Here is a 25355-nt window from a genome sequence, read left to right as displayed (position 1 = left end):
GACATGGCACTCCCCTCAGGGTGCCATGCCAGCCTCTCACTGCCTATGCAGTATAGGTAAGACACCCCTCTAGCAGGCCTTACAGCCCTAAGGCAGGGTGCACTATACCATAGGTGAGGGTACCAGTGCATGAGCATGGTACCCCTACAGTGTCTAAACAAAACCTTAGACATTGTAAGTGCAGGGTAGCCATAAGAGTATATGGTCTGGGAGTCTGTCAAACACGAACTCCACAGCACCATAATGGCTACACTGAAAGCTGGGAAGTTTGGTATCAAACTTCTCAGCACAATAAATGCACACTGATGCCAGTGTACAGTTTATTGTAAAATACACCACAGAGGGCACCTTAGAGGTGCCCCCTGAAACTTAACCGACTGTCTGTGTAGGCTGACTAGTTCCAGCAGCCTGCCACACCAGAGACATGTTGCTGGCCCCATGGGGAGAGTGCCTTTGTCACTCTGAGGCCAGTAACAAAGCCTGCACTGGGTGGAGATGCTAACACCTCCCCCAGGCAGGAGCTGTAACACCTGGCGGTGAGCCTCAAAGGCTCACCCCTTTGTCACAGCCCAGCAGGGCACTCCAGCTTAGTGGAGTTGCCCGCCCCCTCCGGCCACGGCCCCCACTTTTGGCGGCAAGGCTGGAGGGAACAAAGAAAGCAACAAGGAGGAGTCACTGGCCAGTCAGGACAGCCCCTAAGGTGTCCTGAGCTGAGGTGACTCTGACTTTTAGAAATCCTCCATCTTGCAGATGGAGGATTCCCCCAATAGGGTTAGGATTGTGACCCCCTCCCCTTGGGAGGAGGCACAAAGAGGGTGTACCCACCCTCAGGGCTAGTAGCCATTGGCTACTAACCCCCCAGACCTAAACACGCCCTTAAATTTAGTATTTAAGGGCTACCCTGAACCCTAGAAAATTAGATTCCTGCAACTACAAGAAGAAGGACTGCCTAGCTGAAAACCCCTGCAGAGGAAGACCAGAAGACGACAACTGCCTTGGCTCCAGAAACTCACCGGCCTGTCTCCTGCCTTCCAAAGATCCTGCTCCAGCGACGCCTTCCAAAGGGACCAGCGACCTCGACATCCTCTGAGGACTGCCCCTGCTTCGAAAAGACAAGAAACTCCCGAGGACAGCGGACCTGCTCCAAGAAAAGCTGCAACTTTGTTTCCAGCAACTTTAAAGAACCCTGCAAGCTCCCCGCAAGAAGCGTGAGACTTGCAACACTGCACCCGGCGACCCCGACTCGGCTGGTGGCGATCCAACACCTCAGGAGGGACCCCAGGACTACTCTGATACTGTGAGTACCAAAACCTGTCCCCCCTGAGCCCCCACAGCGCCGCCTGCAGAGGGAATCCCGAGGCTTCCCCTGACCGCGACTCTTTGAACCTAAAGTCCCGACGCCTGGGAGAGACCCTGCACCCGCAGCCCCCAGGACCTGAAGGACCGGACTTTCACTGGAGAAGTGACCCCCAGGAGTCCCTCTCCCTTGCCCAAGTGGAGGTTTCCCCGAGGAACCCCCCCCTTGCCTACCTGCAAGCAGACCGGAACCGGGGCACCCCCTTCTCTCCATTCTAGCCTATGTGTTTTGGGCACCACTTTGAACTCTGCACCTGACCGGCCCTGAGCTGCTGGTGTGGTAACTTTGGGGTTGCTCTGAACCCCCAACGGTGGGCTTCCTTGGACCAAGAACTAAGCCCTGTAAGTGTCTTACTTACCTGGTTAATCTAACAAATACTTACCTCCCCTAGGAACTGTGAAAATTGCACTAAGTGTCCACTTTTAAAACAGCTATTTGTGAATAACTTGAAAAGTATACATGCAATTTTGATGATTGAAGTTCCTAAAGTACTTACCTGCAATACCTTTCGAATGAGATATTACATGTAGAATTTGAACCTGTGGTTCTTAAAATAAACTAAGAAAAGATATTTTTCTATATAAAAACCTATTGGCTGGATTTGTCTCTGAGTGTGTGTACCTCATTTATTGTCTATGTGTATGTACAACAAATGCTTAACACTACTCCTTGGATAAGCCTACTGCTCGACCACACTACCACAAAATAGAGCATTAGTATTATCTATTTTTACCACTATTTTACCTCTAAGGGGAACCCTTGGACTCTGTGCATGCTATTCCTTACTTTGAAATAGCACATACAGAGCCAACTTCCTACATTGGTGGCAGCGGTGGGATACAAGACTTTGCATTTGCTGGACTACTCAGCCAATACCTGATCACACGACAAATTCCAAAATTGTCATTAGAAATTGATTTTTGCAATTAGAAAAGTTTTCTAAATTCTTAAAAGACCTGCTAGGGCCTTGTGTTAGATCCTGTTTAGCATTTCTTTTAGACTTTAAAAGTTTGTAAAAGTTTGAATTAGATTCTAGAACCAGTTGTAGATTCTTAAAAAGTATTCCAACTTTTAGAAGCAAAATGTCTAGCACAGATGTGACTGTGGTGGAACTCGACACCACACCTTACCTCCATCTTAAGATGAGGGAGCTAAGGTCACTCTGTAAAATAAAGAAAATAACAATGGGCCCCAAACCTACCAAAATACAGCTCCAGGAGCTTTTGGCAGAGTTTGAAAAGGCCAACCCCTCTGAGGGTGGCAACTCAGAGGAAGAGGATAGTGACTTGGAGGACAATTCCCCCTTACCAGTCCTATCTAGGGAGAACAGGGTCCCTCAAACCCTGACTCCTAAAATAATAGTCAGAGATGCTGGTTCCCTCACAGGAGAGACCAACACCTCTGAAATCACTGAGGATAGCCCCAGTGAAGAGGACATCCAGTTAGCCAGGATGGCCAAAAGATTGGCTTTGGAAAGACAGATCCTAGCCATAGAGAGGGAAAGACAAGAGATGGGCCTAGGACCCATCAATGGTGGCAGCAACATAAATAGGGTCAGAGATTCTCCTGACATGTTGAAAATCCCCAAAGGGATTGTAACTAAATATGAAGATGGTGATGACATCACCAAATGGTTCACAGCTTTTGAGAGGGCTTGTGTAACCAGAAAAGTGAACAGATCTCACTGGGGTGCTCTCCTTTGGGAAATGTTCACAGGAAAGTGTAGGGATAGACTCCTCACACTCTCTGGACCAGATGCAGAATCTTATGACCTCATGAAGGGTACCCTGATTGAGGGCTTTGGATTCTCCACTGAGGAGTACAGGATTAGGTTCAGGGGGGCTCAAAAATCCTCGAGCCAGACCTGGGTTGACTTTGTTGACTACTCAGTGAAAACACTAGATGGTTGGATTCAAGGCAGTGGTGTAAGTAATTATGATGGGCTGTACAATTTATTTGTGAAAGAACACCTGTTAAGTAATTGTTTCAATGATAAACTGCATCAGCATCTGGTAGACCTAGGACCAATTTCTCCCCAAGAATTGGGAAAGAAGGCGGACCATTGGGTCAAGACAAGGGTGTCCAAGACTTCAACAGGGGGTGACCAAAAGAAAGGGGTCACAAAGACTCCCCAGGGGAAGAGTGATGAGACAACCAAAACTAAAAATAGTAAAGAGTCTACTACAGGCCCCCAAAAACCTGCACAGGAGGGTGGGCCCAGAGCCTCTTCACAAAACAATGGGTACAAGGGTAAAAACTTTGATCCCAAAAAGGCCTGGTGTCATAGCTGTAAACAGCATGGACACCAAACTGGAGACAAGGCCTGTCCCAAGAAAGATTCCACTCCAAACTCCCATCCAGGTAACACTGGTATGGCTAGTCTCCAAGTGGGATCAACAGTGTGCCCAGAGCAAATCAGGGTCCACACTGAAGCTACTCTAGTTTCTGAGGGTGGGGTGGATTTAGCCACACTAGCTGTCTGGCCGCCTAACATGCAAAAATACAGACAGCAACTCTTAATTAATGGGACTAGAATAGAGGGCCTGAGGGATACAGGTGCCAGTGTCACCATGGTGACAGAGAAACTGGTTTCCCCTGGCCAATACCTGACTGGAAAAACTTACACAGTCACCAACGCTGACAATCAGAGAAAAGTACATCCCATGGCAATGGTTACTTTAGAATGGGGAGGGGTCAATGGCCTGAAACAGGTGGTGGTCTCCTCAAATATCCCAGTGGACTGTCTGCTTGGAAATGACCTGGAGTCCTCAGCATGGGCTGAGGTAGAACTAAAAACCCATGCAGCAATGCTGGGTATCCCTGAACTGGTGTGTGTGAAAACAAGAGCACAGTGCAAGGCACAGGGTGAACAAGTAGAGCTGGAGTCTGGAAGAATGGCCCAGACTACCAAGAGAACAGGAAAGTCAGTTGGGAAACCAACTGCAACACAGCAAAAGAAAGGGAACCTCTCTTCTCAGGAAGAAGTTCTGCCCTCTGAGGGAACTGAGCCTTTGGAGCTTGAACCTTATCAGGTTGAGCTCTTAGGCCCAGGGGGACCCTCAAGGGAGGAGCTGTGTAAGGGACAAGAAACCTGTCCAAATGGCTGATGCAAATGAAAGGTGAAAATCCTAAACTGTTGAGGTGGTCCATCTCCCTACAGGGAATGGACTTTATAGTGGAACACAGACCTGGGACTGCCCATGCCAATGCAGATGGCCTTTCCAGGTTCTTCCACTTAGAAAATGAAGACTCTCTTGGGAAAGGTTAGTCTCATCCTCTTTCGTTTGGGGGGGGGGGTTGTGTAAGGAAATGCCTCCTTGGCATGGTTGCCCCCTGACTTTTTGCCTTTGCTGATGCTATGTTTACAATTGAAAGTGTGCTGAGGCCTGCTAACCAGGCCCCAGCACCAGTGTTCTTTCCCTAACCTGTACTTTTGTATCCACAATTGGCAGACCCTGGCATCCAGATAAGTCCCTTGTAACTGGTACTTCTAGTACCAAGGGCCCTGATGCCAAGGAAGGTCTCTAAGGGCTGCAGCATGTCTTATGCCACCCTGGAGACCTCTCACTCAGCACAGACACACTGCTTGCCAGCTTGTGTGTGCTAGTGAGGACAAAACGAGTAAGTCGACATGGCACTCCCCTCAGGGTGCCATGCCAGCCTCTCACTGCCTATGCAGTATAGGTAAGACACCCCTCTAGCAGGCCTTACAGCCCTAAGGCAGGGTGCACTATACCATAGGTGAGGGTACCAGTGCATGAGCATGGTACCCCTACAGTGTCTAAACAAAACCTTAGACATTGTAAGTGCAGGGTAGCCATAAGAGTATATGGTCTGGGAGTCTGTCAAACACGAACTCCACAGCACCATAATGGCTACACTGAAAGCTGGGAAGTTTGGTATCAAACTTCTCAGCACAATAAATGCACACTGATGCCAGTGTACAGTTTATTGCAAAATACACCACAGAGGGCACCTTAGAGGTGCCCCCTGAAACTTAACCGACTGTCTGTGTAGGCTGACTAGTTCCAGCAGCCTGCCACACCAGAGACATGTTGCTGGCCCCATGGGGAGAGTGCCTTTGTCACTCTGAGGCCAGTAACAAAGCCTGCACTGGGTGGAGATGCTAACACCTCCCCCAGGCAGGAGCTGTAACACCTGGCGGTGAGCCTCAAAGGCTCACCCCTTTGTCACAGCCCAGCAGGGCACTCCAGCTTAGTGGAGTTGCCCGCCCCCTCCGGCCACGGCCCCCACTTTTGGCGGCAAGGCTGGAGGGAACAAAGAAAGCAACAAGGAGGAGTCACTGGCCAGTCAGGACAGCCCCTAAGGTGTCCTGAGCTGAGGTGACTCTGACTTTTAGAAATCCTCCATCTTGCAGATGGAGGATTCCCCCAATAGGGTTAGGATTGTGACCCCCTCCCCTTGGGAGGAGGCACAAAGAGGGTGTACCCACCCTCAGGGCTAGTAGCCATTGGCTACTAACCCCCCAGACCTAAACACGCCCTTAAATTTAGTATTTAAGGGCTACCCTGAACCCTAGAAAATTAGATTCCTGCAACTACAAGAAGAAGGACTGCCTAGCTGAAAACCCCTGCAGAGGAAGACCAGAAGATGACAACTGCCTTGGCTCCAGAAACTCACCGGCCTGTCTCCTGCCTTCCAAAGATCCTGCTCCAGCGACGCCTTCCAAAGGGACCAGCGACCTCGACATCCTCTGAGGACTGCCCCTGCTTCGAAAAGACAAGAAACTCCCGAGGACAGCGGACCTGCTCCAAGAAAAGCTGCAACTTTGTTTCCAGCAACTTTAAAGAACCCTGCAAGCTCCCCGCAAGAAGCGTGAGACTTGCAACACTGCACCCGGCGACCCCGACTCGGCTGGTGGCGATCCAACACCTCAGGAGGGACCCCAGGACTACTCTGATACTGTGAGTACCAAAACCTGTCCCCCCTGAGCCCCCACAGCGCCGCCTGCAGAGGGAATCCCGAGGCTTCCCCTGACCGCGACTCTTTGAACCTAAAGTCCCGACGCCTGGGAGAGACCCTGCACCCGCAGCCCCCAGGACCTGAAGGACCGGACTTTCACTGGAGAAGTGACCCCCAGGAGTCCCTCTCCCTTGCCCAAGTGGAGGTTTCCCCGAGGAACCCCCCCCTTGCCTGCCTGCAGCGCTGAAGAGATCCCGAGATCTCTCATAGACTAACATTGCGAACCCGACGCTTGTTTCTACACTGCACCCGGCCGCCCCCGCGCCGCTGAGGGTGAAATTTCTGTGTGGACTTGTGTCCCCCCTGGTGCCCTACAAAACCCCCCTCTGTAAGTGCAGGGTAGCCATAGGAGTATATGGTCTGGGAGTCTGTTTTACACGAACTCCACAGCACCATAATAGCTACACTGAAAACTGGGAAGTTTGGGATCAAACTTCTCAGCACAATAAATGCACACTGATGCCAGTGTACATTTTATTGTAAAATACACCACAGAGGGCACCTTAGAGGTGCTCCCTGAAACTTAACCGACTATCTGTGTAGGCTGACTGGTTCCAGCAGCCTGCCACACTAGAGACATGTTGCTGGCCCCATGGGGACAGTGCCTTTGTCACTCTGAGGCCAGTAACAAAGCCTGCACTGGGTGGAGATGCTAACACCTCCCCCAGGCAGGAGCTGTAACACCTGGCGGTGAGCCTCAAAGGCTCACCCCTTTGTCACAGCACAGCAGGGCACTCCAGCTTAGTGGAGTTGCCCGCCCACTCCGGCCACGGCCCCCACTTTTGGCGGCAAGGCTGGAGGAAACAAAGAAAGCAACAAGGAGGAGTCACTGACCAGTCAGGACAGCCCCTAAGGTGTCCTGAGCTGAAGTGACTGTAACTTTTAGAAATCCTCCATCTTGCAGATGGAGGATTCCCCCAATAGGATTAGGGATGTGCCCCCCTCCCCTTGGGAGCAGGCACAAAGAGGGTGTACCCACCCTCAGGGCTAGTAGCCATTGGCTACTAACCCCCCAGACCTAAACACGCCCTTAAATTTAGTACTTAAGGGCTCTCCCTGAACCTAGAAATTAGATTCCTGCAACTATAAGAAGAAGGACTGCTGAGCTGAAAGACCCCTGCAGAGGAAGACCAGAAGACACCAACTGCCTTGGCCCCAGACTTACCGGCCTGTCTCCTGCCTTCCAAAGAACCCTGCTCCAGCGACGCTTTCCAAGGGACCAGCGACCTCTGAATCCTCCGAGGACTGCCCTGCTTCGAAAAAGACAAGAAACTCCCGAGGACAGCGGCACTGCTCCAAAAGAACTGCAACTTTGTTACAAGGAGTAGATTTAAAGACCCCTGCAACTCCCCGCAAGAAGCGTGAGACTTGCAACACTGCACTCGGCGACCCCGACTCGACTGGTGGAGAACAACCAACTCAGGGAGGACCCTCCGGCGACTCTACGACTGTGAGTAACCAAAGTTGTCCCCCCTGAGCCCCCACAGCGACACCTGCAGAGGGAATCCCCAGGCTCCCCCTGACCGCGACTGTCTGAACTCCATTTCCCGACGGCTGGAAAAGACCCTGCACCCGCAGCCCCCAGCCCCTAAAGAAACGGAACTTCTGTGCAGGAGTGACCCCCAGGAGGCCCTCTCCCTTGCCCAGGTGGTGGCTACCCCGAGGAGCCCCCCCCTTGCCTGCCTGCGACGCTGAAGAGATCCCTTGATCTCTCATTGACTTCCATTGAAAACCTGACGCGTGTTTGCACACTGCACCCGGCCGCCCCCGCGCTGCTGAGGGTGTACTTTCTGTGCTGACTTGTGTCCCCCCCGGTGCCCTACAAAACCCCCCTGGTCTGCCCTCCGAAGACGCGGGTACTTACCTGGTGGCAGACTGGAACCGGGGCACCCCCTTCTCTCCATTGAAGCCTATGTGTTTTGGGCACCTCTTTGACCTTTGCACCTGACCGGCCCTGAGCTGCTGGTGTGATAACTTTGGGGTTGCTCTGAACCCCCAACGGTGGGCTACCTTGGACCAAAAACTGAAAACTGTAAGTGACTTACTTACCTGTGAAAACTAACAATAACTTACCTCCCCCAGGAACTGTGAAAATTGCACTGTGTCCACTTTTAAAACAGCTTATTGTGTTTTATGTGAAAAGTATACATGCTAAAGTAATGATTCAAAGTTCCTAGAGTACTTACCTGCAATACCTTTCAAATGAGCTATTACATGTAAAATTTGAACCTGTGGGTTTTTAAAAGAAACTAAGAAAAGATATTTTTCTATAACAAAACCTATTGGCTGGATTTGTCTCTGAGTGTGTGTACCTCATTTATTGCCTATGTGTATGTACAACAAATGCTTAACACTACTCCTTGGATAAGCCTACTGCTCGACCACACTACCACAAAATAGAGCATTAGTATTATCTCTTTTTACCACTATTTTACCTCTAAGGGGAACCCTTGGACTCTGTGCATGCTATTCCTTACTTTGAAATAGCACATACAGAGCCAACTTCCTACATTGGTGGATCAGCGGTGGGGTACAAGACTTTGCATTTGCTGGACTACTCAGCCAATACCTGATCACACGACAAATTCCAAAAATTGTCATTAGAAATTGATTTTTGCAATTTGAAATTTTTCTAAATTCTTTAAAGTCCTGCTAGGGCCTTGTGTTAGTCCCTGTTAGCATTTCTTTTAGAGTTTAAAAGTTTGTAAAAGTTTGAATTAGATTCTAGAACCAGTTTTAGATTCTTGAAAAGCATTCCAACTTTTAGAAGAATAATGTCTAGTACAGATTTGAATGTGGTGGAACTCGACACCACACCTTACCTCCATCTCCAGATGAAAGAGCTAAGGTCACTCTGTACAATAAGAAAAATAACAATGGGCTCCAGACCTTCCAAACTACAGCTCCAGGAGCTGTTGGCAGAGTATGATCGAGCCAACCCATCTGTAAGTGGCAACACAGATGATGATGATAGTGACTTGGAGGTTGATTCCCCACCACCAGTCCAATCTAGGGAGAACAGGGCCTCTCAAGCCCTGACTCCAAAAATAATAGTCAGAGATGCTGGCTCCCTCACAGGAGGGTCCAGCCTCTCTGAAATCACTGAGGATAACTCCAGTGAAGAGGACATCCAGTCAGCCAGGATGGCCAAAAGATTGGCTTTGGAAAAACAGATCCTAGCCATAGAAAGGGAAAGACAAGAGATGTGCCTAGGACCCATCAATGGTGGCAGCAACATAACTAGGGTCAGAGATTCTCCTGACATGTTGAAAATCCCCAAAGGGATTGTAACTAAATATGAAGATGGTGATGACATCACCAAATGGTTCACAGCTTTTGAGAGGGCTTGTGAAACCAGAAAAGTGAACAAATCTCACTGGGGTGCTCTCCTTTGGGAAATGTTCACAGGAAAGTGTAGGGATAGACTCCTCACACTCTCTAAAAAAGATGCAGAATCTTATGACCTCATGAAGGGTACCCTGATTGAGGGCTTTGGATTCTCCACTGAGGAGTATAGAATTAGATTCAGGGGGGCTCAAAAATCCTCGAGCCAGACCTGGGTTGATTATGTTGACTACTCAGTGAAAACACTGGATGGTTGGGTAACTGGAAATGAAGTGTATGACTATGTTGGGCTTTATAATTTGTTTATGAAAGAACACATTTTAAGTAACTGCTTCAATGAAAAGTTGCATCAGTATCTGGTAGACCTAGGTCCAATTTCTCCCCAAGAATTGGGAAAGAAGGCAGACCACTGGGTCAAGACTAGGGTAACCAAAACTTCCACTGGGGGTGACCAAAAGAAAGGGGTTACAAAGCCTCCCCAGGAAAAAGTGGGTGACACTAGAAACAAAGAAAAAGAGTCCCCTGTAGGCCCCCAAAAACCAGACCAGGTGGGTGGGCCCAGAGACACAACCCAAAACAAAGGTGGGTACCAGGGTAAGAGCTGGGATGCCACTAAGGCATGGTGCCATAACTGTAAACAGACAGGGCACCACACCAAGGACACTTCTTGTCCCAAAAACAAACCCCCTAGCAAAATCCCAGGGGTAACCAGTGTAGCCATTGGAGATGACTCCTCAGATGAGGAGGTCTTCATAGCCTTCAACTGGAAAAAGGGCCCAACAGGTGAGTTGGAGATTCTAGAGGGAAGTAGACACTTCCACCACCTACAGGTGAATGGAATCCCAGCCACTGCCCTGAGAGACACTTGTGCCAGTCACACTATTGTGCATGACAGGCTGGTGTTCTCAAACCAGTACATCCCAGGTGAGATGGCCAGAGTAAGAGTTAGCCCAGACAGGGTCACTGATAGGCCTGTGGCTTTTGTGCCCATAGAAGTGGGTGGGACTTTTAGCTGGAGAAGGGTGGTAGTCAGTACAGACCTCCCCCTTGATTGTCTCCTTGGAAATGACTACCCAGAGGTTAGTCAGAGCCCAAGAGAGGAACTGGTCCAGTGCCAGTCCCCTCCCAAGGATTCTGGAGTTCCTGCCTCTGCAGAAAATGCAAGTAGGCCCCAGAAGAAAAAGAAAAGAAAACAGTGCAGGAAGGGTGGACAACCTTTAGCCAAGGTTCCAGCAAGCCAAGGAGATTCTGCTCCAGTAGGGGAGAACTCCAAAAGTGGCACTGGTAAAGTCCAACCTGACCCACCAGAAGTCCTGGCTAGTCAGGCAACTGTTAAGCCTGAGTGGATGGCTCCTCAGCTAACGGAAGACAGAGTGGAAGAAGGGTGTTTACTACAAGATGTGGTAACCCCTCACTCTAATACAGCAGACAGGCACCCTGAACCCAAAGAAGCCTGTAACTTAGCCCCTTCCCTTGTAGGTGAAGAGCTAAAGGTGTGGTTCTGGGCACTGACAGCTGTCAGTGGCCTCTGCTGGGTGTTAGCCTTTATGGCTGCACTATCCTTGGCATGGTGGTCTGACCCCATGCCACATAGCAAGTTAGGCCCCCTGACCCTGTTGGTCATGGTGGGGTTACTCCAGCTCTGGGAAACCTCTTTGGGTAAGCTAGGGGTGACCCTGGCTAAAATAAGACTAGCAGAGGTGGATACCTCTAACCCCAAAATAGAGAGAATGGGTGGAGACATTAAAGACACAGACAAGAGGCAATTCAGACTAGGTCCTATCACTGTGGAAGTGGGTCAGTTCCCCAGAGGGAATGACCTGAGCAGGAGGATGTAAGGCAGAGTAGGCCCTGCAACAAACCAGCCTATTTCCTCTACTCTTCCTCGCCTCCCAGACTAGGAAGACTCTCCCAGCTTTGGCTGAGTCTCCTGGCCTGTGGGCTGGGGGGGGCTTGTGTAAAGAAATGGCTCCCTGTTGCAGTTACCCCCCACTTCTTGCCTGATACTGATGCTGACTTGACTGAGAAGTGTGCTGGGACCCTGCTAACCAGGCCCCAGCACCAGTGTTCTTTCACCTAAAATGTACCACTGATTCCACAATTGGCACACCCTGGCACCTAGGTAAGTCCCTTGTAACTGGTACCTCTGGTACCAAGGGCCCTGATGCCAGGGAAGGTCTCTAAGGGCTGCAGCATGTGTTATGCCACCCTGGAGACCCCTCACTCAGCACAGACACACTGCTTACCAGCTTGTGTGTGCTAGTGAGAACAAAATGAGTAAGTCGACATGGCACTCCCCTCAGGGTGCCATGCCAGCCTCTCACTGCCTATGCAGTATAGGTAAGACACCCCTCTAGCAGGCCTTACAGCCCTAAGGCAGGGTGCACTATACCATAGGTGAGGGTACCAGTGCATGAGCACTGTACCCCTACAGTGTCTAAGCAAAACCTTAGACATTGTAAGTGCAGGGTAGCCATAAGAGTATATGGTCTGGGAGTCTGTTTTACACGAACTCCACAGCACCATAATGGCTACACTGAAAACTGGGAAGTTTGGTATCAAACTTCTCAGCACAATAAATGCACACTGATGCCAGTGTACATTTTATTGTAAAATACACCACAGAGGGCACCTTAGAGGTGCTCCCTGAAACTTAACCGACTATCTGTGTAGGCTGACTGGTTCCAGCAGCCTGCCACACTAGAGACATGTTGCTGGCCCCATGGGGAGAGTGCCTTTGTCACTCTGAGGCCAGTAACAAAGCCTGCACTGGGTGGAGATGCTAACACCTCCCACAGGCAGGAGCTGTAACACCTGGCGGTGAGCCTCAAAGGCTCACCCCTTTGTCACAGCACAGCAGGGCACTCCAGCTTAGTGGAGTTGCCCGCCCCCTCCGGCCACGGCCCCCACTTTTGGCGGCAAGGCTGGAGGAAACAAAGAAAGCAACAAGGAGGAGTCACTGACCAGTCAGGACAGCCCCTAAGGTGTCCTGAGCTGAAGTGACTGTAACTTTTAGAAATCCTCCATCTTGCAGATGGAGGATTCCCCCAATAGGATTAGGGATGTGCCCCCCTCCCCTTGGGAGGAGGCACAAAGAGAGTGTACCCACCCTCAGGGCTAGTAGCCATTGGCTACTAACCCCCCAGACCTAAACACGCCCTTAAATTTAGTATTTAAGGGCTCTCCCTGAACCTAGAAAAACAGATTCCTGCAACTACAAGAAGAAGGACTGCTGAGCTGAAAGACCCCTGCAGAGGAAGACCAGAAGACACCAACTGCCTTGGCCCCAGACTTACCGGCCTGTCTCCTGCCTTCCAAAGAACCCTGCTCCAGCGACGCTTTCCAAGGGACCAGCGACCTCTGAATCCTCCGAAGACTGCCCTGCTTCGAAAAAGACAAGAAACTCCTGAGGACAGCGGCACTGCTCCAAAAGAACTGCAACTTTGTTACAAGGAGCAGATTTAAAGACCCCTGCAACTCCCCGCAAGAAGCGTGAGACTTGCAACACTGCACCCGGCGACCCCGACTCGACTGGTGGAGAACAACCAACTCAGGGAGGACCCTCCGGCGACTCTACGACTGAGTAACGAAAGTTGTCCTCCCTGAGCCCCCACAGCGACGCCTGCAGAGGGAATCCCCAGGCTCCCCCTGACCGCGACTGTCTGAACTCCATTTCCCGACGGCTGGAAAAGACCCTGCACCCGCAGCCCCCAGCCCCTAAAGAAACGGAACTTCTGTGCAGGAGTGACCCCCAGGAGGCCCTCTCCCTTGCCCAGGTGGTGGCTACCCCGAGGAGCCCCCCCCTTGCCTGCCTGCGACGCTGAAGAGATCCCTTGATCTCTCATTGACTTCCATTGAAAACCCGACGCGTGTTTGCACACTGCACCGGGCCGCCCCCGCGCTGCTGAGGGTGTACTTTCTGTGCAGACTTGTGTCCCCCCCGGTGCCCTACAAAACCCCCCTGGTCTGCCCTCCGAAGACGCGGGTACTTACCTGCTGGCAGACTGGAACCGGGGCACCCCCTTCTCTCCATTGAAGCCTATGTGTTTTGGGCACCTCTTTGACCTTTGCACCTGACCGGCCCTAAGCTGCTGGTGTGATAACTTTGGGGTTGCTCTGAACCCCCAACGGTGGGCTACCTTGGACCAAAAACTGAAACCTGTAAGTGACTTACTTACCTGTGAAAACTAACAATAACTTACCTCCCCCAGGAACTGTGAAAATTGCACTGTGTCCACTTTTAAAACAGCTTATTGTGTTTTATGTGAAAAGTATACATGCTAAAGTAATGATTCAAAGTTCCTAGAGTACTTACCTGCAATACCTTTCAAATGAGCTATTACATGTCAAATTTGAACCTGTGGTTTTTAAAATAAACTAAGAAAAGATATTTTTCTATAACAAAACCTATTGGCTGGATTTGTCTCTGAGTGTGTGTACCTCATTTATTGCCTATGTGTATGTACAACAAATGCTTAACACTACTCCTTGGATAAGCCTACTGCTCGACCACACTACCACAAAATAGAGCATTAGTATTATCTCTTTTTACCACTATTTTACCTCTGAGGGGAACCCTTGGACTCTGTGCATGCTATTCCTTACTTTGAAATAACACATACAGAGCCACCTTCCTACAGTAGAGAATGAGCATTTTGAAAGTTACATATTCCATAGAAAGGGCACCAAACAATTTATTACAGCAAAGCAGCCATAAAGTGAATATGCTAGCCAAGACATTATCTGCAGGACACCATTAAGCAAGATCAAAAAGAGTTAACAAAAAGAAAGGGATATTCGTTCCATGCCAAGCAAAACTTAACTAGGGAAGTCATTGTTACACAAAAGGAAACACCAGCAGACTGCCTCAATGTGAAATACTCTAACTTCTAGGTGCTGTAATTATGTGTCAACTATTTAAATTAGGACATGAAAATCTTTCTCAACTCAAACATAGCAGGAGGTGCATAACTATTTTAAGAAAAGTGTACTTTTACTCAGAAGAAAAATCACTCTTCAGATTTCTGATTCCAGAACTGAATAGAATGGTTGTGTCATCCCATCTTAGGTTTTTATAAACAGAACTTCAGGAGAAAGCATTTAATCCTTAAGTCAACACTGCATATACTAGAGTTGCCTGGAAACAATATTACAGTAAAGCGACAGACAGGTGACTTCTCAAATGAACCCTTAAATAAAGATCGCAAAATGGTCTTACATATACACCAAAGACATAATTCACGTAACTCGTACAGACCATTACTGAGCCCAAAGTAGCAAGCTACATAGCACTTCATTCACCAAACTAGGTTCATTTTCTCACAATCTAACTTTAATTAAGGACTTAGTGACTGATGTGGCAATTCCAAGGAACAGTTGGGCTTACTCTTTTAGCAAAGTTTGCTCAACATGAACAGACTAAAGTAAATAAATATATTCAGCACAAATTGCAAATAATTTCGTTCTAACTGGAAACCAGAGGTGCTGGCCTGCCCACAGCATAGCTCAAAATAAGATTAGTTTAAATGCATCCACATGGACCAGTAATTTCACCCCTAGCTGACAGATCAATGTTAGGTTCAGGGTCGATCTGGGTAGTTTATGTAGCTACTTCTTCAAAAAAGTCCTACTAAAGCTCTATTTTTGCACGATTTCTTACTCTCATCTTAAACAAGGATGTTTCAAGTTGGTCTGACAAGAGGCCACTACTCATCTTAGCACTTTTCAGTACTGAATGCATCCAACACATGCAGTTTTGGAGTATGTAGTAGAACTTTAAGAAAGCTTGACAGACCATGATACAGGTCTACTAAATGGAACCTAGGCTGAATGTAATACTTTACTATCTGTAGAGTATTACTAAGATAAAAGGATTTTGAAACCAAGTATGCTCTAACAACAATTAAGATCCTACACTAATATTCTAACCTACTGATATTACAAAACGTCTCAAGTGTCTCAAATATACTCAAAATTGTGTATAGAGCTGCCCCAGTCATCACCTGCAGTGTCTCATCATCAGCAACTAACAGATGGAGCAAGAGAGCCAGTTCCTACTGGACAATTTTGCATACTTTTAGAAGACTGTACATATTAACAAGGACATTAAAAGCCGAAGAAGACAAAAGGCATTCTTGCATATTGTCTCCAACAAAACGATCCATCTGCAGTATAAAGAACAAAAGTGCTTTACTGACAAAGCTAGAGAATGTTTACAGTATATTAAGTATCACAATCAAGTGGCATCATTTAAAATGACGTCAGAAATAAAACAAAAATATTGAGTTATAATATAATAGGGGCAGAAAGGGTAGTTCTACGTTTATTTGTGCAACAGCAACTATTTACATTTCACTACTGTACAAAAGGTTGGAATAGAATGGCTACAGCCAAATAGTACTTACCTCTATTCCATCAAAACATAATTTGATAACTGGCACAAATGCCTCTTCGACAGACTGAAATGAGAATTTGAAAGATTTATAAATATTACATCAAAAATAGGTATTTTAATAAAGCTAACAATTATGATTCTATTGCTGGTTTACAAGCTTTAGCAAACAATTATACAAAGGTAACAATTAAAAAGACTGATTTTTGAGTAATGGGCTTATCTACAAGCTTCCCATGCCCCTCCCAATATTGGTACAGGTAAAGCAGTGTGCACCCATGCCTATCCTTTAATAATCACCACACAACATGGAAGAAATTGTGGTAGCAATGGATGCAGTAACAGCAACATATATTATATATGTTTTTTTTTTTTTTTTAAAGGTCTGCTTTTCAAATGGCAAGAAGATGGAGCTCAGCCATAAGAAACTGGCTATTTACCTGTAACTGGTTTTGCAGCCTAAAGCTCATCTAGAGTTGCATGCTCAGCACGTTTCCCTATTTAGTGGTCGAGACGGTAAGTGCCTCTTGTTTTTGTTAAAACCAACACCTTTTCTTCTTCACCTGGAGAAGAGTTTCCCTGTATAACTTTCTTACACTATTGCCTTTTCTCTGAAAGCAGTCTGACTGACAAAGTGTTATGACACTCTAGTAAACTGCTTCCACTTTGAGGTGATCTGGCATTCTATTTGAGGTCAATGGCATTCCTTCGTCCTGAAATCCTGTTATTACTTCTCCAATGGCTTCCCGCCAGCAGGAACTGTTGCTTGAGGCTATAAGATTATAGATACATCAATTATAAAAATATTTTGTTTGTCTCTGCGAGAGAGAACATTTCACAGTATACAAACTGAACCCATCTGTTTAAGTCCTGATCAACCACCCATCACTTAGGGTCCATTGGAAAGTATTGAATTTTCATAATGACGACAGACAACCAATCTGACTGGTTGGCATGATTGTAATAGATATTCGATTACATCTGTACAATAAATATTTCCCTGAGGATTAGTGCACCCTTTGTATAAAAAGGTGCCTTCAAAAAGGACTTTGTGAAGCATATTAACTAGGCTTCAGAATTGAATTAGAAACTGTCAAGGTCAGTTTGTGTGATTTTTCACCTCCACATGACCCTCGTTTGGAAGTTGCCACGTGGACCCCTTAGCACATACTCCATTGTCTGATGTTACAAAGCCATGGATCTCTTTACACAACCAGATTGTACCATGAAGGTGAACTGCAGGGATCTGATTTAACGGACTAGTATAGCCGCTTTTAACCCACATCGATCCTAAGAGGAAGCCAAAGAGTGGACTTATTACACAATCCTTCCACCTCCCCATTCCCCACCACACCCCTGATACCCTTTTCAAAGTCAAGTTGTGGCCCTTTTGTGTGCTCTTGCTATTGTATTGTTTTTGATCAATTTTGCTTTCCCTGAAAGATTTGAACTTCTGTGTGTCTGGCCAGTAACTTTGATATGGCATTGGGCGTTATGCCATATACCCCAATCCATAAATCCTCGTTAAGGGCTTTAGGGAGAAACATTGGCCTTTGGGTTGTTTGTAGTATGGTTATTTCACCCCCAACTTCCTTTCCTTTTTACCGGACCCTGAACATGGTTTATTAGTAAGGTTGTCAAGCTTTAATTTTCCAGGATCACAAATTAGTTCTGATGAGGGGTAACATTACGAATGATACATAGAACCTGGGATTTCCTTTGTTACAAAACACCTGTAGGTATGCAACCTCAAAAGAATAATAACCATTAAGTACCAGTAGCGGCCACAATAGGAATGTTTGCAGTGCATTTCTATATCACAATGCTCTGTCTTCGTCATAGGACCTTTTCTGAGGAAAGTGCCCTAGCGTATGAAATAACATGCGAGAATTTAAATCAAAGTTTAATTCGGAAAAAAAAAAGCAAACTTCATTTACTTGAAAGGTCATGTGAAAAATCAGTTTGGATGCAGATTGTGAAGACCCCATCAACCACTCAGAACACTAGTGAAATTTACCAAGCACATTATAGAGAGAAAAACGAACCCCTAATTAAGGGCCTTTAAATTGTGACCCAAATAGAATGTATGATTTCCTAACTAAATGCCCCTGAAACAACAGTACCATAACAATCACATGTCGGGTTTGTCAAGCTATCTAAAAAGGACAGAGTAAAAAATAAAGCATGTTTCCCTGCACAGAAGGGGTAGAGAGCAAGCGCAACACTTGCCATATATATCATTACATGTTACCAAACACTGTAGCATGGCTGTAAAGATAATCAATGTTGGAACCAGAGCTTTCATCTCAACCTAGAGCTGTGCTATGTACAATATGAATAGAATAACAAATGCAAGTTAACAGTATGTTTCATAACTGTAACCCTGGTTATCTTTGTACCTCTGTTGTAATGGTATTCATGGTACTTCTTAGCACAGGTTAGGCAGAATAACCCTTTATTTTACATGAATTTCTCAATAAATATAATTTGAAAAGACTGCCATGAGCAAATACATGAAATGTAAATGGGCATCTCATACAGACACAATCTTACAGACTGTGACTTACAAAAGATTTGATTTATAGTAATGTGCTCTTGTAAATAGCACAACTGAAACTGCTCATCAGGTCTGCCAACGTTTTTGGCATCACCATAGTCCCCTGAGAGAAAGCATATTGTCCAATCCTTTTCAAATCATTGCATACCAAATATACTGTTACAGCTTCCATCACCTAGTATGTTTTTTGCTGATAAAACAGAAAGGGCTGAAGTAACACAGTATCACTAAACTACAGTAGCCTTTAGCCTTTCATGAAATAATGTAGTCTACAGCCCCTTTTAACTCATGCAAACGCTCTACTCTACCGTAGAAAGCAAATGTTACTAACATTAAACACAATGATGTAATTTTTAAAATGCAGGCAGAAGAAAGCTTAAGGGCTAAGTAATCTCTGTAACTATGTTATTGCTTTTTTTTTTTTGTTAAACCATGCTGCTAATTAACTAGTCTCCTCCTTGTATTACTCGTACACAAGTGTGTGCGTACATGCCAGTATGCACAAATATCTAAATCCACAGAAAATGGATGCACACCAATACAAAGCTGATTAAATATGCTGAGTCACAGGATTTTCAGAATATCTCTGTATGAAAGTAAGCCCAGCCCACTCTTCCCATATTTGTCTGTAGTTGCGGTTTGTAAATTCTACAACTCCCTGTTATTACACAACCGAGCCACAGACATGTGGATCTCTGATATGTGTTGCTTGAGCAATGCTGCAGTGGTATGAAATCATTCAGTTGTAATAAGCATTCACAAAGACAATAGGTCTGGTTTGAGAACAAAGGTGTCTTTTCACCGATTGCTTGGGTATTAACAAAAACATAAAATGAAAGATATCAAACATGCAGTCATCTTCACACTCACGCATCCATCGAATGACTCATTCTTGCATTTACCTCTGACAATTGCAATAAAAACACACATTCAACAACACATCCAAGATAAATTAGAAGAATACAAACAGAAAAAAGAAAACATGCTGCAGCCTAAATAGGACAAGCACATGTTTGAATTAAATGGAAAAAAGCAGACTGTGCCCATCTTGCTGAACTATTGAACATAGTCTGTTATTTTAAAACTCCAGCACGACCACCACATTTAGAGCCAACCTCTTGGCCAAGTTTTAATGGTAAAACAATGAAAATCTAGACAACTGTATTCCATAATTGTCAAGTGGTTTAGAGGAAGTGGCCATGTGAGATGCAGCACAAGGCAAACAAAATGAGCAGTAAGCAAGTGATCCTTTCGCACTGTAGAGCGAACTGCATTATCCTCCTAAAAAAAACTTGAAAGTGGAACTGTAAAAGGAGAAATTTGAAAACCAAAGGGTTGGCCAAACAGCCTGACACAGAAGAGTATTCATTTTTAATTGAGTGTGTGTATATTTGATCAGAAGCTGCTGCCACTGACAGGGCAAGTGAGTTGGTGACTGATGTGGATAGAAACATTAGCCCAGGCCATACACGGTCGTTGATGGAAGCAGAGTGTGAATGACAGACTAACAGCAAAACACGTCTCACCCAAAGGCCCTCTATCGATATATATTTATTATATGAGACTGTATTAGTAAATGTTCTTTCGAATTACAAGAATCGGGGAGATATCTAAGCTAGTAAGGTTTTCTGAAGAGATTCTAGCAAGAACTATTTCAGTGGAGATCTCTGACCCACAGGGTTTGACGGAGGGGAAAATCAGCAACAAAATACTCCCCTACAAAGGTAATCTGTGAAAATGCATTTACCAGAACACCTATTTGTAGGTTTTAATACAGAGTAATAACAACAAACCCTTGAATGCCTACTAACTAATGCATTTCACAATGAATAGATCAAGCCTACTGCTTTATATTAACTGTTCACTAAACCAAACGGGCCTTTAACCTTAACACTGGCTTGTCACTATAAGAAACTCAAACCTAAGATATTCCAAAAAGCACGGCTTTTAATACAGCAAAGCTGTATTAAAATGACAAATACACAAAACAATAACAGTTGGAAAACCGAAATAGAATCCCTACCAACAGAACTTAATAAGGTTTACCATAGCGCTAATCTTCTGTACTCCTGGTTCGTTCCAGTAGGTCACCAAAATCCTTGCCTATAACATTAATCTACAAGATTCAATGGAATTTAACACCTTCCAGCAGGCTTTGCCATTGTTAACACAATCCACCCATGAAAACCTATTGCTTTTAAGACATGTTTATCACAACAAGTCAGGTCTTCTTGCTTTGTACTGCCTTTTCAATATCCAGATCACCCCTTGGAAATCAGAAAAAGTTCCCTGTGAGAGCTTAAGGTGACAACTATCATGCATACAGTTATAAAATTACAACTATGTTCAGTTACAGATGCTAAAACATTACACAGCCATTCTCAATAAGGGTTTACAAAAATAAGCACACAAATATATTCTCAAGGTTTGTCAGTGGGTGATCAAAATGGAAACATTCTTAGTAAGGTAATCTGTAAAACTACATGCAACCAAAATCCTATCTGCAGCCTTCAAGACAGTGTGATAGAAATTCCGTTAGAGGCTTTCTGGCTTTAACTAAACCTTTTCACAACACATAAGCCAGGCCTGGTGTCTTCGGCATAACATAATAAACAGGAGGTCTAGGACATCTGGCATAACTTTCCTGTGCAGCAATCGGGGGAATAAGTGTTATCATTGGTGTGTCACAATTATCAACACAGGAGTACTGTACTAAGGACAAGCTTTCCCTCAAAGCAACCATCTGCCATACAGTGATAAAACTACAAATGTAAAAAAACAAAACAAAAAAAAAATACAGTTGGTAAGAGAATTACTATCTCTCCTAAACGGGCTTAACAAGGATTCTCAGAGAAAATCATCTACTCCCACGGAGTATCAGAGGGAACAACCAACACAAAAACTCTTGCCATTCTATGACAATCAGATTCCAACCAACAAACTACCTATCTGTAGTCTTTAATATAGAGAAAGAAAAATCTATATCAACTTTCATAATTGCTTTTCACAATAAATAGAGTAGGCCTACTGCTTTTTCAGTAACCTGTCATAATGAACAGGTCCAACCTACAGCATTCATCACTGGCCTGCCACTATAACAAACTCAGTCTTGCTGCATTGAGTGTCCGCTTTGCCACAAGCCAAAAAGATAAAGCAGGCATTCATTTTAGTGGGAGCTCACAACTTGGATCCAAATCCTCTATTCAGGGAAACACAGATATGGATGAAGCTTAATCCCAGTACGCTGAGAGCTTTTTTTGTTCACACAAGGACTGGCAGGAGCTGCACGGTCAAGACTGACCAAGAAGTGTGCAGTTTTGTGTTTGAGAGCAGTATTGGATGACCTGGGCTGCAGTAATCCAGAAACTCAAAACTAAAGTTAGGCAAGACCTTTAAAGTATTACTCTGCTTTCTGTCTCAGAGCAAAACAGATTAATATCTGCATTCCTCTAGATAATGATGTTTCAGATGACTCCTGATTTAGAAGTCTTTTAAGCCCTTTGTTAAGAAGCATCCAATATTCTTTCAGGAAGTCAACAACCTGAAGTGGCATTCCAATGCCAGCAAGAAATTAACTTAAGGTAATAAGAAAAAACCCCAGTTAATTCCAATTATTGTTCAAAAGAACACAATATTAAATGATTAATATTAGCCCCTGCTATAGAAATGACCGATCTCATGCGGAACCCACCATCTTCACCATTATTGCTCTTTACATATTACTGACTTTGGTTGGCTAAGAAGGCCCACTACCTGACTTTTCCAGAAGACCCCCCCCCCCCCCAATTGTCAAGCACTCCAATATATACTCACACATATGTCCCAGAAGGCACTGGTGTCACACTTATACAACATATGGCTTTGAGATACCCTGGACACGAGGACACCAGCGCCACAAAAGTGGAACACAGCACTTACTGACCCTTTGAGCAAGGAGGACTGGGAATGCAGTTGTGTACTCGCTGGAATGCTCACACCCAAATTGTAATCTTAGAATAATTCATTTGAAATATTTACACCAAACATATTACACTCCTGTGCAACTATGTAAATATGGGCTGAGAACTGAGGATAACTGTATTAAGTATGGGGCTGGAGGGCAGATTTTCTGCATGTGCCCCGGAACTGTAAGAAAATACATGGTTACTGGGTGCCAGTAACACAGATACTCACAGATATGATACTGGAAGAGGTGGAATGCACACCCAAAAGATGCCTGCTCGAAATAGTAAGACACTTACAACGGGGATATCACAAAAGTGCGTGATCGCCCTCCTGTTGGCAAAGAGAAGAGTACCGATCCACTTGGGAAGTAAGATGTTCCAGTGATAAAAACTTGATTGAAAGACCTGTTATTGTCAGGAACAATTAGTGCTCCAAGCTGAAGCGTTCCCACAAACCTCAAGGCAGAGACACAAATGTGGCTCACTCACAACGTATCTATTGACTAGCCAGAGTCGCAGCTCTGTGAACTTGAGCCAGACAATGTACACTTGTGGAAAAATGCATTGATCTATTGAGGATGTAGCTGGAAATGTGACTATTGTCTGTTACACTGTGCTGGAAGATTTTTTTCTTTTTAGATGTACAATTGTGAAAATGCAATAATACAACAACAAAAAAATCATCCCTTAGCGCTAAAGTGCCATCAGACAGGGCTTTACTGAGCCTGCAGCCAAGAATCAAGCTGGCCCCATATTCACCAAAGTACCTACAACTTTAACAAAGAGATCACTCTTACGCCAGTTTTGATGATAGTTATTTTATATTAAACCAACACTCATGCTGCTCTTGCACAGTTTCTTTATGAAAATGTGCTAGAAACTGCGTTTGATGAAAAGGAGGAAACATTTATTTTATGAGGGCTGCACAGAGCATTGTCGAAAAAGTTGGTTAAATTTGGTAAGGCCATATCTGATAAAGACTACCTAGCCACAGAGTCCATACCTTAGAACTTTTCACAGGAGTCAGAGTGGATCCGGAAATGTATTCGTGAGTAGTAAACCCTGCAAGCCGGTCAGTGTGGTCATCCACGCATGAAGTCACGTGCACGGTACCTATATAGGCGCTCCCCAGTAGATAGAAGTCAGTTTCTTTTCACAACTTTGCATGCCAGCAGAGTGGAGCAACGTAAAATGACCACTAGTGTGGTAAACTAGGCCCCTAAAAAGGGAACAACCCTGATCCTAGAGATCCGTTCTCAGAGCAGGGAGGATGGGTGGGTAGGTAAGGAATATGCAGCTAGAAAAAAAATCTAACATATAAGGAGTTACTGAGGGTAAGTAACTTGTTCATCTGATACAGACTTCTAGCCGCAGATTCCATACCTTAGAAGAGATTCCCAAGCAATACCTTTCCCCTAGGTGGGTCTGCGGTAAAATTTCACATCAGTCAAGCAAGGCCGAACAGGCAAAATGCCCATCTGTACAGATCGGACTTCCAGGCAGTAGTGCTTTGAAAATGTGTGCAAGGAAGCCTCTGCTGCTGCCGGGCAGATGTCCAGGACCTGAACTGTGTGCGCTAACATAATGGTCACAAGCTTTTGGAATGAGCGAACAAGCACTCAGTGGGATACAGCTTAGTCATTGATCAGGGCAAAATCCATCAGGAGATGGTCCACTTCTGCACACCCAGTCTTTTCTTCGCTCTAACACACCTCAGAAAGAGTTAGTCATCCACTGGGAACGCTACCAGTCAAGATAGAGGGGGAAAAAACAAAACTTTTTTTGCATCCAAACGGTGATGCTGCTCCTCTTCATTGGAGAGATGAGGTGAAGTGTAAAAAGTAGGCAGGGTGATGGATTCGCCCATGTGAAAGGCAGTGACCACTTTCAGTAGAAAGGAAACTTGTGTACGAAGCACCAGCTTGTCAGGGTAGATGGTCAAGTAGGGAGGCTTGGACGACCAAGTCTGAAGCTCACTGTTCCTCTGGGCAGATGTTACAGCCACCAGAAAGTTAGTCTTGAAGGTAAGAAGCCTGAGTGGACAATTGTGCAAAGGATTGAAGCGAGCTCAAATAGGAAACGCAAGGATGAAACTGAGGTCCTACTGGGGCATAATGAAAGGGGAATATGGAAACAAATGCTTCAAACATTGCAAGAACCAGTTTACAATTTAGGGAGTTGAAGAGGGATGATTGGTCAGACCATCACAAAAAAAGCAGAAAGTAGCCCTCTGGAGAGCACAGAGCAAAATCCCTTTGCCCAGTCCAAAGCCACAAAGATTACTTGGGCCTGGTCATTTCTGGTCTTCCTGAGAACTCTGGATGGGAGGTTAGGCAGAAAGACTTACAGGAGGCCTGAGCTTCACTCAAGATGAAAAGCATTAAGTGAGACCCACCTTGGAAACCCCAGCACACAGAACTGCTGACGTTCTCGGCGGTGGCGAACAGATCCAACCAAGGCTCTCCCCAATAAGGAAAGACCATGCACCACTTCTAGATGAGACACCATTCGTGATCCACTAGGCATCTTCGGCTCAGTCTGCCCTGGCATTCAGCAAGCCTGCCAGGTGTTGTCGCACCAGGAACATGCCCCGACATTCCAGCCATGTCCAGAGACGCAGGGCCTCTTGACAGAGTCCACAACCTCACCCTACCATGAATGTTGCAGTACCACATGGCAGTGGTGAAGAAATATTGGCACCTGATTCAAAAAGATAGTGACATTGGACAACGAGTGGGCACTTGCCCCTCAATTACGTATCGGAAAATACCATCTTTA

General features: G+C 45.7%; 1 protein-coding gene across 1 annotated transcript in view; it reads right to left on the bottom strand.

Moving 5' to 3' along the window:
- The window catches only part of PAPOLA (poly(A) polymerase alpha), an 858334-nt gene that overhangs the window by 754363 nt on the left and 78616 nt on the right, over nucleotides 1-25355 (bottom strand). The window contains exon 6 of the mRNA XM_069208274.1: nucleotides 16090-16143. Within this exon, the coding sequence (XP_069064375.1) occupies nucleotides 16090-16143 (54 nt within the window). The remainder of the gene's footprint in view (nucleotides 1-16089; nucleotides 16144-25355) is intronic.

The sequence above is a fragment of the Pleurodeles waltl genome, chromosome 9, assembly GCF_031143425.1.
Source record: "Pleurodeles waltl isolate 20211129_DDA chromosome 9, aPleWal1.hap1.20221129, whole genome shotgun sequence".
In the NCBI taxonomy this organism is placed as follows: Eukaryota; Metazoa; Chordata; class Amphibia; order Caudata; family Salamandridae; genus Pleurodeles; species Pleurodeles waltl.
This window is presented reverse-complemented; position numbering and strand designations above follow the sequence as displayed.